General features: G+C 41.7%; 1 protein-coding gene across 3 annotated transcripts in view; it reads right to left on the bottom strand.

Moving 5' to 3' along the window:
• LOC139470235 (extracellular matrix-binding protein ebh-like) overlaps nucleotides 1–18268 on the bottom strand; it is a 165602-nt gene that overhangs the window by 80588 nt on the left and 66746 nt on the right. For all 3 annotated transcript variants that reach the window (XM_071252558.1, XM_071252559.1, XM_071252560.1), the window contains 5 exons: nucleotides 6805–6921; nucleotides 5205–5324; nucleotides 4138–4324; nucleotides 3229–3299; nucleotides 1571–1670 (listed from right to left, as the gene is read on the bottom strand). In XM_071252558.1, coding sequence (XP_071108659.1) covers nucleotides 1571–1670; nucleotides 3229–3299; nucleotides 4138–4324; nucleotides 5205–5324; nucleotides 6805–6921 — 595 coding nt within the window. The remainder of the gene's footprint in view (nucleotides 1–1570; nucleotides 1671–3228; nucleotides 3300–4137; nucleotides 4325–5204; nucleotides 5325–6804; nucleotides 6922–18268) is intronic.

Here is an 18268-nt window from a genome sequence, read left to right as displayed (position 1 = left end):
TGTGTATGGTCAGGGTAGAAACATAGGAGTCTGTGTGCTTATTTTGCAGTTTGCAAATTTGGTCAATGAAACCATGCAATTTATGATAAAACATCACCAGACATGATGATTTACAAATTCAATGGTATTTGTGTACAGCATGCCAGACAATGTTTTATACGCAGAGATGAAGATCACATATGTATTTGTCTCATAGAATAAGCCGGATATCTGTGGGTGATTTAGTTTGGCAAATACTTAATATCATGGCCAATATCATAACTGAAAAGAAATTTCACTACAGTGATAGGAACCCAAAGACATTGTACTTCTAACGACTAATGTTCTTTAAAGGCCAGTTCATGGTAAGTTTGCTAATCAGTTCATACACAATTTCGCAAAATTAAAGTTTAAATTTAATCAAAATTGAATGAAATCAAAGTAATATAATGGATACATAATGAACACTTTAATAGCCAGATAGTGAAATAACAGGACTAACTTCAGTACAGAATTTGTTCCAGTGTTGCGTGCTCACGATAGTGAGTGAGTGAGTTTGGTTTAACGCCGCTTTTAACAGTATTCCAGTTATATCGCGGCGTGTCAGCTTAATGTGGGAGGAAAGCCCGAAGTGATGCATGTCTCCGACGTTTACCACTTCGGTGAAACCCACGAGCACGGGTATGGTGCAGACAAACCTAGAATCGGGGCGAACCGGGATTCGAACCCACAATCATAGATTTCTGGCGTGCCCAAAGGACGCAACTCTGCACAGCGAATCACGGCGCCTTAGACGACTGGGCCACCCGTGCCCCCGCGTGCTCACGATAACATCTTTACATTGTGAAATATAATCGAAGAACATTGTATATGTGTATTATGCACACACTGGTAGTCCAACAGAAGTCAAATACTGTATTCCAGCATTTTACTCATCAAGGAAGACATCTGTGAAGGGAGGCCATTTCCCAGTTGATTGTACACAAGCGTTTATTTTGTTACACACTTGTTCGAACAACCGTAAAAAAAGAAAGAAATAGGGCCGCCCTCCTTCCCACACTATATTTCAAAAGCCATTGCCTGAGAACCAATTCTTTTACTTTTTAAAGCTTTAACAATGAATGTATCTCTTTCAGTTTCCATATTTAAGTGAGTGAGTGAGTATGGTTTTACGCCGCTTTTAGCAATATTCCAGCAATATCACGGCGGGGGACACCAGAAATGGGCTTCACATATTGTACCCATGTCGGGAATCGAACCCGGGTCTTCAGCGTGACGAGTTCCATATTTAAGGACAATGTCAAACTAGCATGCAGGCTGAATTGGTTTTAAGCAACCCACGTAGCTGACGTATGTCATCATATCCCAATTGAAGAGATCGATGCACATGATGTCACTCACATTGTCTGTTCCAGACTTATTTACAGACTGGTGTCACACAGCTGGAATATTACCGAGTACAGTATTAAACAACAAACAAATAAAACGTATGAAATCCATCTAATTATTGCAGAAGTTATTTCACAGCAGAATTCTGCAGCGTGTTGATGACAATTTAGGCAGACATCTTGTATTTGAACACTGACGCTACCTTCTGAAGTGCTGGGGTCACTGAGATCACGGGGGTCACCACCAGGGGGAGCTTCTTCAAGGTCACGGAGCACCTGCAGTTCCAACTGCTCATTGATTCTCTGGAAGACACCATAAGATGGTCAATATTATCTTCAATTATTCTTGTATCTCCATTCTATTATGATCAATATCCGGGTCATATTCTTAAAATAGCTTCGTTTTGAGGCCGGTTTGAATCACACAATGCTAAAAATAGACGTCCAATCAAATGACACTGTTCTTCCAAGATCAAAGCAAGCAGTGACGTCACACGTACTCGTCACATCTTTTACGTGCTGTCATAAAGATTGTAGAAAGTCTTGCAGCATAAGGACCTCCCTCCCCCATCTTAGTATCATATCCACCATCTTGTGATTCTTTTCAATACATCAAGGGCTCTCATGTGAGGCCGCCATTTTGTATGTAAATCTATCCGAACTGACGTTCAGAAGAGGCATTTGATTAGTTGGTGAACTCAAGCTCATGTGCAAGAGTTAGAGATGAAGACAGAGTGAAGATATGATACACTGGATTATCAAGGATGGGTCAATATTTTCACTTTTCAAGCACATTGATTTTTTTCCTTCCATCTGCTCTACTTCATGTACGACATAATCATAATGATCACATGAGGTTATGAAAAGCAAATTTTCTTCAATTTCGGACTAAACATTTTGTATCAAAGATTTTATCATCCTTTACAAATTTGTAGCATGCTGAAGATAGTGTTATTGCCAGTCTAAATAACCAAACCAACCGCCATAGACACTATGCTTCTTAATTCTTCTTTAGATTCTCATCACCCACACAAAAACATGCTCACACACTTTCTCACAACACAAGATTTTCCCAGAAGCCCCTCTTTCAAGATGTGCAGTGGGACTAGTTTAGCAGACGATATATCAACAGTTCAACAAAGTTATAATCTGACTTTGTATGCATTTACAGTGAAAATCCAACATGACACCCTTGTCAAATCCTCCAAGGGGTAGCACACAATTACTTCTCTACAGTTACTCGACACCCGACACCTAACTACTGCACTAAATCAGCCAGGGTGTCAGGATTCACTCATGTATCACTGCACTGCACTTTACACCTGATGAAACATAATAGTCTATCTGACTGCAGAATACTAGAATACGCCTCATTAACCAATAATGTGAGTATAACATAAACTGGTAGAAAGCACAGACCTCTTGTCACAAAAGAGAAGTTTGTTCTCCAACATAACAAATGGACACAGAGACCATTGAGCAGTTCATGTGTGTACACCTTAATCACACAAACGGACAACAGTTTACAAAGTTTGCTATTTAACAAGTAAATGCAGGGCTGCCTGAATTGGAGAATGTTGTTTGTTTGTTTGTTTAATGCCGCATTCAGCAATATTCCAGCTATATGACAGCGTCTGTAAATAATTGAGTTAGGACCAGACAATCCAGTGATTGATATCATGAACATCAATCCACACAATTGGGATACGATGACATGCATCAACCAAGCACAGTAGTCTGTTACGGCAATCATGGGTTGCTGAAAACTTATTCAAAGCCAGATCTTCACAGGTAATTCTAGAATGTCCAAATGATTGTATGGTTGGGGTCGGGGTGACCCCCATGCATGCCGCCCACTCACCTGCACCAGGTGTTCGTATCTCTGGGTGAGTCGCTCATCCACTGAACCCAAACCTGACGTAGCACCCGGGTCTGTCGAATAAAAACACTGAGGTCATTGTATGAACTATATATTACAGACTTTATTCAAATTCAACCTTAAACAAAGATCAGATTTGGATTGTTTGATTTTGTTTCGAGATCATCACATTCTTTCTAAATCTTCCATCACCTGTGAACACATATGGTTGTGTTGTGATGGATATCAACTGACAATCCATGCATTAGCTGAGTATGAACTCTAGCAACCATTTTTGACATTAAAGCTTGTTGTCCAGCAAGAGTGAGTGAGTGAGTGAGTGAGTGAGTGAGTTGGGTTTAATGCCGCTTTTAACATTATTACAGTTATATCGCGGCGTGTCAGCTTAATGTGGGAGGAAAGCCCAGAGTGATGCAGGTCTCAGACGTTTACCACTTAGGTGAAACCCACGAGCACAGGTATGGTGCTGACAAACTTAGAAACATAATCAGGCCGAACCGGGATTCAAACCCACAATCATAGGTTTCTGGCGTGCCCAAGGGACACGACTCTGCACAGCAAATCACGGCGCCTTAGACGACTTGTGCCAACCGTGCCCCCTGTCCAGCAAGCTTTGATTTTCAGCAGTACCCAGCTTCCTTGAGTGAGTGAGTGAGTGAGTGAGTGAGTGAGCAACCTGGGTCGTTGGCGTGACGAACGAACGCTTTAACCACCAGGCTACCCCACCGCTCCTCCTTGCACTAGAACCAGGCCCTTACTTGATTTGTTGGTTGAAAATAGGCTGCATGTATTCACAGATGATATAGGAACATAATACATACAAAATCATGAAGTACTGATACATAAGCTCTGTAGAACGTGTTCTACTTCACAATCATCATCTCCACCTACCAGACTGTGAATGGCTGTGAAGTGTTGTCTCCACAGAGGCAAGTTGCTCTTTGGTAAGTGTTTTACGTAGACAGGTGATGTGGGCGGCGTGCTCCGCCTCCAGCTCCGACCGCACCAGGCTCAGCTGACTTGTGTGGATCTGCTCCATCGCCACCTTCATCGATTTCACCTGCAGCTCTACTTCATCCTGGAGAAGAGGGGGAGCAAGTGTGTCAGGGAGGTGGGTGCGTGGGACATTTCTAACATCACTGTGTTGTGAAACAGTATTTCAGTCATATTCCAGCATGTCAGACCAAACTGAGCAGTTTCACATTTAGAACTTTGGTGGAACACACAAACACAGGATCATAATCAGGTCGAATTTGGGACACAAAACCAAGATCACAGGATTCTGGCATAATAAGGGAGGCGACTCATGAGGGAGAAGTGAGGTGAAATGGGGTTTAACGTTGTGTCCAAGATAATTGCACTTATAAAGCGACGTGCATGTACGTGTGCGTGTGTGTGTGGTTGCTTGTACTAGTCCGGACTGACACCGATTTATAGTGCTAGCGCACTGAGATACCATGCCGCAGTTTAACATGAATACCCCACTCAGACACAGTATACTGACTCCATGCTGACCAGTCCTTGTTTCAGCCCCTTAATGCCGAGCGCCAGACAGGGTAACAACAAGTACCATCTTTTAACGTCTTTTGGTATGATGCAGCCGGGGATCGAACCCCGGACCTTCCGCTCTCCGGGCGGACGCTCAACCACCAGATCAAGGAGGTGGTCCATGAGGGAGCAGTGGATGTGCAGTTTGACTCAGTTCTCGTGGAGAAGATTGAGGTAGTGCCACCATATGAGCGTGAAACGTGAAAAGTTTTTCGGTCTCCTGAACTGAAGTAACAAGTTACTGATTCCAAAGACTGAAATGCACATCAACCCCCAAGAGACATGAAAGTCTTCCAGTCTGATATACCTTGAGCAGACATAGAATGCCGTGTTAGAGGTAGAAAGATGTGTGTATGTTACAGAACTATGTCTATTCACTTAGCTGCTGTCTATTTCCATGCGTCACTGACCTGGTTCTCGTGTTTGGCCTGTTGGATCTGGCGGTGTGTGAGTTCGGAGATCTGGGTCAGCACGGTATCCAACAAGGCCGCCTTCTCCTCCGCCAACTCTCCTCGCAGCCGGGCAACACTCTGTGCCAACAAGTGCAAGATCATCATATTTAAAAAAAGTTATTTTGCTTCAGGTGCAACGAACACATATAATTTTTCTTTGGATATGTTCCTGAGGAAAGCGAGGTAACTGACTGTAGAAGTCCAGTTTCCATGCTTGCGGAACTGAAAGAGTCATAACAAAAGAATATATGCACAGACGAATCAAAATCATGTAACAAAATCAGCCTAATTCGGCTGTACTGTAAAAGCATATGTTTCAAAACAGATTTAAAGTTAGATATAATTCTATTGGATAAATTTGATAAACATGGGGTAGTGGGGACCTACTCTACCCTAGACTCCACACAGTGACATAAACAAGGGGACCTACTCTACCCTAGACTCCACACAGTGACATTAACAGGGGGACCTGCTCTACCCTCGACTCCACACAGTGACATAAACAAGGGGACCTACTCTACCCTCGACTCCACACAGTGACATAAAGAGGGGGACCTACTCTACCCTTGACTCCACACAGTGACATAAACAAGGGGACCTACTCTACCCTCAACTCCACACAGTGACATAAACAGGGGGACCTACTCTACCCTCGACTCCACACAGTGACATAAACAAGGGAACCTACTCCACACAGTGACATAAACATGGGGACCTACTCTAGCCTAGACTCCACACAGTGACATAAACAAGGGAACCTATTCTACCCTCGACTCCACACAGTGACATAAACATGGAGACCTACTCTACCCTCGACTCCACACAGTGACATAAACAAGGGAACCTTCTCCACACAGTGACATAAACAAGGGGACCTACTCTACCCTAGACTCCACACAGTGACATAAACATGGGGACCTACTCTTCCCTAGACTCCACACAGTGACATAAACAGGGGGACCTACTCTACCCTAGACTCCACACAGTGACATAAACAAGGGGACCTACTCTACCCTAGACTCCACACAGTGACATAAACAAGGGGACCTACTCTACCCTAGACTCCACACAGTGACATAAACAGGGGGACCTACTCTACCCTCGACTCCACACAGTGACATAAACAGGGGGACCTACTCTACCCTAGACTCCACACAATGACATAAACAAGGGGACCTACTCTACCCTAGACTCCAAACAGTGACATAAACAGGGGGACCTACTCTACCCTCGACTCCAAACAGTGACATAAACAGGGGGACCTACTCTACCCTCGACTCCACACAGTGACATAAACAGGGGGACCTACTCTACCCTAGACTCCAAACAGTGACATAAACATGGGGTACTGGGGACCTCGTCTACCCTGGAATCCACACAGTGACATAAACATGGGGTACTGGGGACCTCGTCTACCCTGGAATCCACACAGTGACATAAACATGGGGTACTGGGGACCTCGTCTACCCTGGAATCCACACAGTGACATAAACATGGGGTACTGGGGACCTCGTCTACCCTGGACTCCGTACAGTGACACTGTCCAGGCATTTGTTACCTGCTGGTGTTGTTCCTGAAGCTGCAAGTCCTGCTGGGAGCCACGGTCCCGCTCTGCATCCAGTTCACCTTGTAAAGCCGCCATCTGAGATTCATGCTGGACCCGTAGTGACTCCAGCTGGAACAGACGACCAGATGTCAGTCCAAGAATCAGTACAAGGTACAGTCCAAGGGATCAGCATTATTCACATTGATAAAGTTTCACTCATCATAGATACCACTGGATTCTAAGCATTCTGCTCAAGCTGCATGCTTCCTGCATACAGTTCATTGTGAACAAAAGTAACTATATCATTGAAGAAGTAATGGTCCAGATACACCAATGAAATGTACAAAGTATAACCAACTGCAGCTGAGCTGAAGAAGATCCACTTTGTGTCCTGATGAGGGAGGGAGTCGAGAAAAGTATCTAGTTACATCATCAGGGTATGATGCACAGTGACGTAAAATGGGGCCTAACGTCAAGTCGTGACCACGGAGACGGTCTCCGAGCAGACACTCTGCCAACTAGACCACGGAGACGGTCTCTGGGCAGACACTCTACCTACTGGACCACAGAGAATTAGCAACAGCGTTCAGTACCTTTGTCCGTCACCATTATGTCCACAAACACTCCACGAACACACAAACACAGTATAGACAGTGTAGATGTTGCCTTTATAATGCTCCACCAGCCACTGAATCAATCTGCTTACATTACATGTATCTGTATTATGTCTACATGCTGTCAATCAATACATGTCATGTCTGTCTCCTTCACCTCAGGAAACTCATCCCACGTCAAGGCTGCTCCAGGTGGGACATCATTAATTAATTCGGACCTCAGTACCTCATCATTCCCTTGTCACCATCTGCTACATCACAGACCCAACATAAACCTGATACATTTTCTGTTTGCTCCTTCTGTACCAACATCCCAGAGACCAGGGCTGGGATGGGTCCAGATGTACTACCCAGGTACCCAACCCTCTATAACCTGACCCTACCCAGGTTTCCAACCTAACCCTATCCGGGTACCCAACCCTCTATAACCTAACCCTACCTGGGTACCCAACCCTCTATAACCTAACCCTATCCGGGTACCCAACCCTCTATAACCTAACCCTAGGTTATAGAGGTACCCAACCCTCTATAACCTAACCCTACCCAGGTACCCAACCCTCTATGACCTAACCCTACACGGGTACCCAACCCTCTATAACCTAACCCTACCCAGGTACCCAACCCTCTATAACCTAACCCTACCCGGGTACCCAACCCTCTATAACCTAACCCTACCCGGGTACCCAACCCTCTATGACCTAACCCTACACGGGTACCCAACCCTCTATAACTTAACCCTACCCAGGTACCCAACCCTCTATAACCTAACCTTATCCGGGTACCCAACCCTCTATAACCTAACCCTACCCGGGTACCCAACCCTCTATAACCTAACCCTATCCGGGTACCCAACCCTCTATGACCTAACCATGGAGGTCTAGATAATTTTTGTCATTTCAACAATATATCACATGACTAACCACGGGTTCGGGTAGTCCTGGGGTACCTTGATCCTACTCAGTACCAACCCGACCCTCCCAGCTTTAAACACATGGATTTCTAAAAGTTCCTTCAATGGTACTTAGAATGTCATTTCGGTATTGCAGGAAAAATGTAAAAATATTTTCAATATTTGAAAATGTTTTCAAGGTGTTACCTCAGGTTAATAATCTTAAACTGTTAGTTAAACACGTATGGTCTAAAGGATCAGAGTTCCATCAATGTTAACTCCGGCTGAAGCTTTGATAATATTGTAAAGATATATTCCAAATTTCAAACTTATTTCACCTCAAGATAAAGTAAAATGTTTGAGAAGAAGAATTAAACAAGGACATGGCAACAACACCATGATTAACATAATTATACAACATGGAAATTGAAACAGTTATCAGTGAATGCTCGAGACTGTCTATCTATAGCCTAGCTCACTTGCCTCCAGTTGCAGGCCGCAATGTTTTTCACAATTTAAACTATATCTGACATCAGCTGACCTTAACACTACGGCAACACATATCTTATCATCTCTGACTGTTTGAGAAGACATTGCTATCTGTTGGCCAACAAACCTCAGTACAAACTGTATGTTTGTTTGTTTGTTGTTTAATGCCGCACTCAGCAATATTCCAGCCATATGATGACAGTCTGTAAATAATCGATTGTGGACCAGACAGTCCAGTGATTGACATCATGAGCATCGATCTACTCATTTGGGATACGATGACATACATCAACCAAGTCAGCGGGTCTGACCACCCATTCCCGTTAATCGCCTCTTACAACAAGCCTAGTCGCCTTTTACGGGAAGCATGGGTTGCTGAAGACCTATTCTACCCCGGATCTTCACGGGTCTCAGTACATCATCTGGTCCTGCATCTTTGTAGAAAAATGATGGCAAGTTTTCTGCTTGACCATCATCTTAATGCCACTCACGATATCTCAAACATCAATCAACAACATCACTGGACACATATGACTTGGAAGTTGACCGTCAGAGATGGACTTTCCGGGCAGGAAACTATTAAATGCTGATATAAACATGTAAAACATTATTCAATTTATGTGAAATTTTGTTTCCAGGTTCATCTGTCAATTTACAAGTGATTTGAAACAGTGAGTTTCTATGATAATGTTTTCATTACACATCCCATTGTAAGGCCTTATCTTTTTTTTCAGTTGGCTTATGAGAATGACTGACAAAAAATTCCTAAAATTAGAAGAAAAAGCAAAATAATATTTGACAAAATAATTTTTTTTTAGGAATCTGCTTTATGACTAGTGCGGGGTTGAGTTGGGTTCAACACCACTTTGAACAGTATTCCAGTTATATCTTTCCGTGCCAGCTTGGCTCTCGGACATTTATTACTTTGGTGAAACCAATGGGCACAGGTATGGTGGTGACAAACATAGAAACATAATCAGAGCGAACAGGGATTCGAACCCATAATCAGATGAAATGAAAAAAACACACCGATATAAAAAATACTGAACAATATGTATAACAATCTTCATTCTAACAAACACAGAAAAAAATAATAACCTTGGTTACTTGCTATGTCAGAACTTGTTTTCATTAATTAGTAGCAGTAACAATCTGTAAGTTGAATTATCAATATCTATTTTTTCAACCACCAACAGTGACTTTTAGGCCAGAATGTTTTGAAATCAATAAACAAAAACATAAGCCCTATTTAAGTCATTGAGAGCTAATTGATTTTTTAAAAATCCTTCTTCATGAAGCTGTTGTGTAGTTAGGGCGTGGTTTCCTGTGAGACAGGAAGTTGTCACCACTTCTCATGCCTCGTATCAATGTACAGATTTGAAGTCGGCGTTGAAGCAATCTTAGGACACTGTCATTGCTTATTGTCAATACCATTCTTACATTTATTGTTAATATTACTATTAGTTTCATGGTTAATATTACTATTACAGTATGTTCATAACGACCATGCTTATAACGAACCAACAGACATAACGAAGTGGTCTTTCAGCCCCAGCCTTTTGCTGTATATATGATGTATACAATATGTATACATGCCTATAATGAACTAAACTAAGTGGTCCCTTTGAGTTTGTTATAACTGTAGTTTACTGTAGTTTTATTGTTAATATTACATGCCTATATATTGCTGTTGTAATTATCATGTTTCAACCGACATCGTTCACGTATAATTTCAGCATTATTTAACTGCTACTAAATACATTATTTAAATTAACCCATTCAATGTAAAAATATTCCCTCTGTATATACAGTGAAAATCTATTAAAAGACTAATATTAATTGCATTCATATGAATTATTTCCTATGCACAAACAAGTATCTAATACCAAAATATCACCATGACAGCTGATATTCAAGAAACATCACACAATTTTAATAAAGTCAACCCTATATTTCACACCATGAGTATAGTGAGAGAGGGGTGGTTCTATGTGGTAGACGTGGGTAGCACTACCTTTGTGTTGACAGTGTGTTGAGAGTCGACACGTCCCCCATTCCTGACACTGACATGCACCAGACAGATGTTATTTACATGCAAACTGCCAATCAAACGATGTGTCCCACCATTGTAGCTTCCCGATATACACGCAATGTACACCAGGGTGATCTCACGGTGCCATATAGTGGCCTGGTCTCAGGTATGCAATCAATATCATGTCCACCTGGACGAAACACACACACTCCAACCAGCTCGCGTCTATTTCATTGTAGGGCAAAATTAGGCATATATTTCAAAGGAAACATCCAGATTTGACGACAGAGAATACCACTGTCGTGTATATCTGAACATTCACTGTAGATTACCTGCAGGTGACATGTTTAAATATCACATTGGAGTCAGTCTCCCGCTCAACTTGAAATACATGCTTGAATGGCCGACCTCAGTGATGTTTCCAAACAAACCCCATTATACCGCGGCCCTATTCGTCACAGCTCTTACACCACTTAACACTCACAATCAGGATCAGACAAGCTTTTAACTTGAGGGGTGATAGCTCTCTGTTCCTTTCTGCACATTGAGATAACATTTTCTGCATGGCAGACAGGATACTGATATTGGCGTTATAATGAGGTATTGTCACTAGTCGCTACTGGTGATTTAGATTAGGAAGGATCTAATTTGCAGCCAACTAAATAATTCAGCTGTAGTCCGTTTTCTCCCAGGTAAGGCACATATGTTATTGCAAGGTATGTCTATTACCTAATTAAATTGGACACTGTGATACAATTTCCTCCTAATATTGACATATGCAACAATAAGTTTCAACATACATCTCAATTTCTTACAAATATCAAATATTTAACTCATGAAGTTATCACGAACCTAAATTAATATTCTTTGATATTTGAATTTATATTGTTCATACTTGATGATAAAAAGTCCAAATAAACTGATCAAGTTCATTTATCCAAAGCGATTGTGGAGTAGCCGAGTGGTTAAAGCGTTTGCTCATCTTACCGAAGGCCTGGGTTCGATTTCCCATATGGGTTAAATGTGTCAAGCCTATTTCTGGTGCCCCCATTGTGATATTGTTGGGATATTGCTAAAAGAAGGTAAAACCATACTGACTCCCACTATTCCAACTCAGTCCGAGACACGAGTGCCAGTATCATACCACGCTGGTCTTTCAGGGTTAAGGTACCTTACAGCAGTTAGTGAGTGAGTGAGTGAGTGAGTATGGTTTTACGCCGCTTTTAGCAATATTCCAGCAATATCACGGCGGGGGACACCAGAATTGGGCTTCACACATTGTACCCATGTCGGGAATCCTACCCGGGTCTTTGGCGTGACGAGCGAACGCTTTAATCACGAGGCTACCTGACCGCCCCTACGGCAGTTAGTCCCTCTGTCACATTGTCACATCTTACACAGTCCACTCATATGTTTCTCATCAGTTTCATTTTGACCAGCGCACCAATTAATAAAACATATTCCCTGAAATGTTTAACTTTCATTGTGAAAATATCCCAAAATGTGTAAAAATATATCCATTTGCGTATTTATCCTCCAAGTGCTGTCATCTAACGCCTAGGGTCACTTTGTGTATTGCTATATCGTCATGCACCTCACTGTCACAGTTGTATGGTATGTCTATATAATTATGCACAACAATATGTAAAGCACACCAAAAGGTTTGCATAAAGCCATCTGTTCTTATTTCAAAATAAGAGTGTCTGTTTACAAACAAGAGAAAAGTCTGGTCACGTGATGGGCCTACACCCGTAGTGTTTCAGTTCATAGTGCACGTGTTTTGTGGAAATTGACCAAACATGGCGACAAACTTGTAAACACTGACTAACACCTGAATACACTGAAACTGACCACCACTGACCACAGTTGACCACAGCCACAATACAGGTCAAGTTCTGACATGTATGTCATGTCATGTATCGTTCTGCTACAATGTCCACCGGAGATATAATGTCAGTAATTATTTCATCCCGCCGCTTATCATCAGTAGTTTCTCTCAAAATTAGAAAAATTAATATTACAAAACTAGGCGTCTAAAATGAATGTACAAGTCAGCAGTAGAAACTAACATTTTTAGTCCACTAGTCCTTATAATGATAATATATAGCAAAATCCTTAAAAATGGCAAATATCTACTAGTCCTTTTAACCTTTACTATTGAGCAGTTTGGCAAGGACTGTAGGACTAGTGCCAATTTCTAACCCTGCAAGTTGGAAATATCTCACATTATTTATCCCTGATCTTCACACAAATGTTTATAGGTTTGTCTGTTTCAATCATTTTTTAAACTTAATTGTCATAATATTGTTAGCAAAAACTACGACCTATGAGATAAGTTACGACTTTATTATCCCAAGGGAAATTCATACTGCTGTTATTATGTTGCTAAACCACTACAACTACCCTACATGGAGGCACTATTGCCACGAAGTAAATATACCTTTTGTTCTGAAGTCTCCAAGACCAGCCCCTCTGGCATCCATCGCACGAACAATCCTTCATTTTGACTCAGTGAAATTGACAATAATCCATCCATTGTCAATATCCGAAATCTATTTCACATGATTGACCGAAACAGATCAACTCCAGTGTTGTGTTAAGACCAACTTGTCATGACGAAGTACACGCACCAAGTGTTGCTCCTGTGCATCCCCCCCAAAGTTGCATCAGGGGCTCGGTCAGACCAGCACAGTGAACAATCAATTATTGATCTCAATGCTAATCAATAAATCGCGGCCTCTGAACTGTATCCCTCTCATTAATTTCATTGAATCTTCCGTCAGCTCAGGTACTGAAACTGACCAGTGCTGAATAAGGAAATTAGTCATCAGCTACAAGGACAAAGTGAGATCATAAGAAACGACTATCTACTTTCTGAAAGTCGTATAAATCTAGATATGTACCCAGTTGTAACAACAGGTGTTTCCAAATCAACGCTACAGCCAGTGCTATGAATATTTCAAACACAACTCAGTCATGTGAAACAAAAACATATCTTCCAACCAACATGTGTTTGGGAGTCATTTCCTTGTAAAATCAATGTAAATTTACATACTGACTAAACACGGACCTGACGTCCCTCACTGACATGAGAGGGTGGCAGTCCACACTCAGTACGGACTACAACCTTGCCCCTCAATGATCAGCCTCATACCGGCTACAACCTTGCTGCTCAACAACCAACCTAATACCGGCTACAACCTTGCCCCTCAACAACCAATCTCATACTGGCTACAACCTTGCCCCTCAATGACCAGCCTCATACCGGCTACAACCTTGCTGCTCAACATCCAAACCTAATACCGGCTACAACCTTGCTGCTCAACAACCAATCTAATACCGGCTACAACCTTGCCCCTCAACAACCAATCTCATACTGGCTACAACCTTGCCCCTCAATGATCAGCCTCATACCGGCTACAACCTTGCCCCTCAACAACCGATCTCATACCGGCTACAACCTTGCCCCTCAACAACCAATCTTGTACAGGCTACAACCTTGCTGCTGAACAACCAATCTCCTACAGGCTACAACCTTGCTGCTCAACAACCAATCTCGTACAGGCTACAACCTTGCTGCTGAACAACCAATCTCCTACAGGCTACAACCTTGCTGCTCAACAACCAATCTCACACCGGCTACAACCTTGCTGCTCGACATCATATCTTGTACAGGCTACAACCTTGCTGCTCAACAACCAATCTCACACCGGCTACAACCTTGCCGCTCGACATCATATCTTGTACAGGCTACAACCTTGCTGCTCAACAACCAATCTCATCAGCACTCCAGTAGATGTTGGCATTACTACTTCCTGTCCTACCCTGATAATTAATAATATCAGAAAGATACACCTGATTATTCCACCATGATCTATTAACATTCACAAGTTTCTTTACATCTACGCAGAAACATCCATGCTTTTTTTTAAATCTTATTAATTTCCTGTGAATGATAGACCAGCTGATGAGGTAAGATCGTATTTCTTGACAAAATTATGAGTTGTTATTTCCTTGTATGACGTTGAAGATCTCCACGTGAGGCCTGAGCTATTTATAAACCACAAATACCCATAATTTCATGAGCCTGCAGTGCACAAACTTCTGTCCTCGAAAAACAGCGACTGAATGCTTCCTGGTGGAGATACTAATAAAAATGGGGAAATGTTTTACTGTCCAAAATTCAAATCAATAATGATTCCTTATTAAACTATCCCCCCCAAAATAATTAGTTCAGTAAATATTTGACGTAATTGGAAAAAAATCAAATGACAATGTGAAAAAAACATAACGATAAATTAAACTAAATTTGTTGGAGTTGATGCTGTTGAATTAACGCCACTATGTGAAGAAAAGATTTCATATTTCTAAAAATCTCCCTATTTATGACAGAACAATTCAAATTTCACAGATACCAAAATGATTGTTACTGGTCTTGTTACAGCCTCTCTCCATGAAGGATATCATCACACAAACTCCTGACATGGTCTCCAAGAATCATGCACGTTCCAGTAGCTCCATGTGTCTTGCTTGACCGCAGCATCCAGCCGAAACACTGCCCAGTCATAACCTCTGTCAAACGGTCACTCACAGCCTAGTTGACCATTCCACGTAATAACGTGTCTATGTTGTATGTCCGAAATATTGATTCGGCTAGACCGGAACTCTTCAATTGAATGAGGTAGAAAACGTAGGATGTGTGCGTACTCACAAAAATTTGTCAATCAATATTTTTCACCAATTCCTCCTGGGTCTTTGCCAAAAATAGATTAATGATAATGATCATTGTTTTTCATCCTCACAAGTTTGCCGAACTTGAAAATTATTTTTTTTGTCAGAATTCTTCATCGAAGACACAACTGATATTGATTCTTCATTTTTATTTTATAACACTGCCACCAACGTCTCTCGGAAGGACTGCGGGAGGAAAAATCGTTGCAAGCTTTTTGGGGAAAGAACGTTAACTAAGACCTGAGGCAAGCAAATTCAGCATATGAGAGTTCAAGAATTTATCAATGATGCATCCTGAATCTCCAGACAACTCAATTATTCTGCAGGAATGAAACAGGGAACATGCTAGACATCGATCAGGTCACGTTCTGGTCACAAAGTAATCTTGGTCATAATGACATTGCATGAAAAACATTCTAATAAAAGAATTTCAAAGAAGCTTTTTCTCTTCTCAATATTCAAAACTGAGCGGGAATTACTTTAAGCAATCCAATTTCTTTCAAACTATTGGTTCTGAGTCAAGTTAAAAAAATAATTCTGTTCAACTGGACATTTCTTAGACCCATGACACCATCTACTGAAATAAACAGCATTAAATGTTTGATAATATCAAATTGATTTCATCATAAATTTCTGAAGAAGACAACATAACATGTGAATCCACGATGTCCTCAGTTACACAACACACGACACCTGTGAACACTTTCTTCCGAGGACACTCCCAAGGTCAAGGTCAATAATCGTTTCCTTCACAAATACAAGAACTTGACATCAAATCACATGACATATCCAAAAGTAGTTTCTTCAAATTAAGAAGCTGACACACAAGCTGTGACAAATCATGTCATGATCATCCATATGATCTAAAGATCATGAATCCGAAATCAAACATTGAATTCTTCAAAGTCCCAAAGTGTTCCATATCATTCCCATTTCCGACTCCTGGTTCTTCCGGTCAACTCGTGCACTGACCACTGACAAACAGCTGACATGTGGCAGAGAACCTTGGTCTACAATGCCAATTCTTATTCAATGGTGCCAATGACAAGCCAATGAAATCTTCTCATGTCTGGGAAACACCAGCAAGAATAGCCATGTTGTATCGTTCTGGCTTCCAGCGAAATCCTTATTAAATATTCAATAAATTAGCAGTAGTGGGCTACCTTGGTCTCAGAAGGCAAAACAACAGCCCAGATGGAATCTAATTAGGGCTGAAATCAACATGCACACCTATTGAGGTGCTTTCACCATGCTAATGACAATCTTTACCAAATAAGTGTCAGGAATCATGGCCGCCTGAGGATTATCACATCCAGGTGCACATCCACATTTCCCAAGATCCCCATATTTCCCAGAATCCCCACATTTCACAGATCTGACATTTTGAACTATTTTCATCATAAATAAACTTGTTTGATATCTTGTCTTAATTCTATCAGTGAGTTATCAGTGAGTGGGTAGGTTGGTAAGTGAGTGAGTGAGTGAGTGAGTGAGTGAGTGAGTGAGTGAGTGAGTGAGTGTCCCTCAATTCTCTCACTCACTTACCCACCCACCCACCCACCCACGAACCAACTCACTTACTCACTCACTCCTTAAACTTGCTACCTAGTATTTGTTACCTGGGACTCCTGGAAGATCCATACAAGGTTGTAGACAATCAGTCCTTTGTTCATAAATATTCCATCCACACACCTGTCAATTCAGTCACATTAATTACCCACAATGCCCCAGAGGACCAAGCAATAGAGGAGCCACTTTTCAAACCAATGTTTTTGTTCATGGGACGAAAGTGGATTTGTCAAGGAATTATTGATCATTTTCAGGCCGTCATAATGCAGTGACGTAAAACAACAGTCACTCACTGCATCAGGCAGATCTTGGACAAAGAGTGAGTGAGTGAGTTCGGTTTAACGCCGCTTTTAACAGTATTCCAGTTATATCACGGCGTGTCAGCTTAATGTGGGAGGAAAGCCCGAAGTGATGCAGGTCTCAGACGTTTACCACTTCGGTGAAACCCACAAGCACTGGTATGGTGCTGACAAACCTAGAAACATAATTGGGGCGAAACGGGATTCGAACCCACAATCATAGGTTTCTGGCGTGCCCAAGGGACGCAACTCTGCACAGCGAATCGCAGCACCTTAGACGACTGGGCCACTGGGCCACCCGTGCCCCCTTTGATAAAGAGAAAACCTCAAATGTCTTGTGGAGATCCAAGAACCTAACATTATAAATTAATCATAATCAGTATCCCCAAACGAACAGAAATGGGAAGATTTTGTTTACAAAAACAAACAAAAACAAGACAAAATAGTAATCTTACAAAAGATAAGGTGATTTACCGACAGATTTAGACCCAGCTTGCATCAAAATCGTCATGTCCTCGGGAGCAATGGGTGGTGTAATTACTGGCTCGACCTGCTCATGACGTCATGAGGTGACATGGCCAGAAGCATAACATGGTACACAACGAGGACCTTATGTATTGTGGCACTTGAGGGTGTCTTGTATGTATGATAAACAATGTGTTGACGCACCATTATATAGCTGAGTGAGTGAGTGAGTGAGTGAGTGAGTGAGTGGATACCTTAACTACAAGGTTACCTCTGGGACAAGTGTTGTATTGGCTTTCCAAGGCGAGACAATATATTTTCTTTTTTATTATGTAATTTTTTAAATTTTTTTGCTTCATTTAACTTAAACATGTCAGTAGTAGTAAAA

Source organism: Haliotis cracherodii, unplaced genomic scaffold (genome assembly GCF_022045235.1).
Source record: "Haliotis cracherodii isolate W230 unplaced genomic scaffold, xgHalCrac1.p SCAF_20, whole genome shotgun sequence".
Lineage (NCBI taxonomy): Eukaryota > Metazoa > Mollusca > Gastropoda > Lepetellida > Haliotidae > Haliotis > Haliotis cracherodii.
This window is presented reverse-complemented; position numbering and strand designations above follow the sequence as displayed.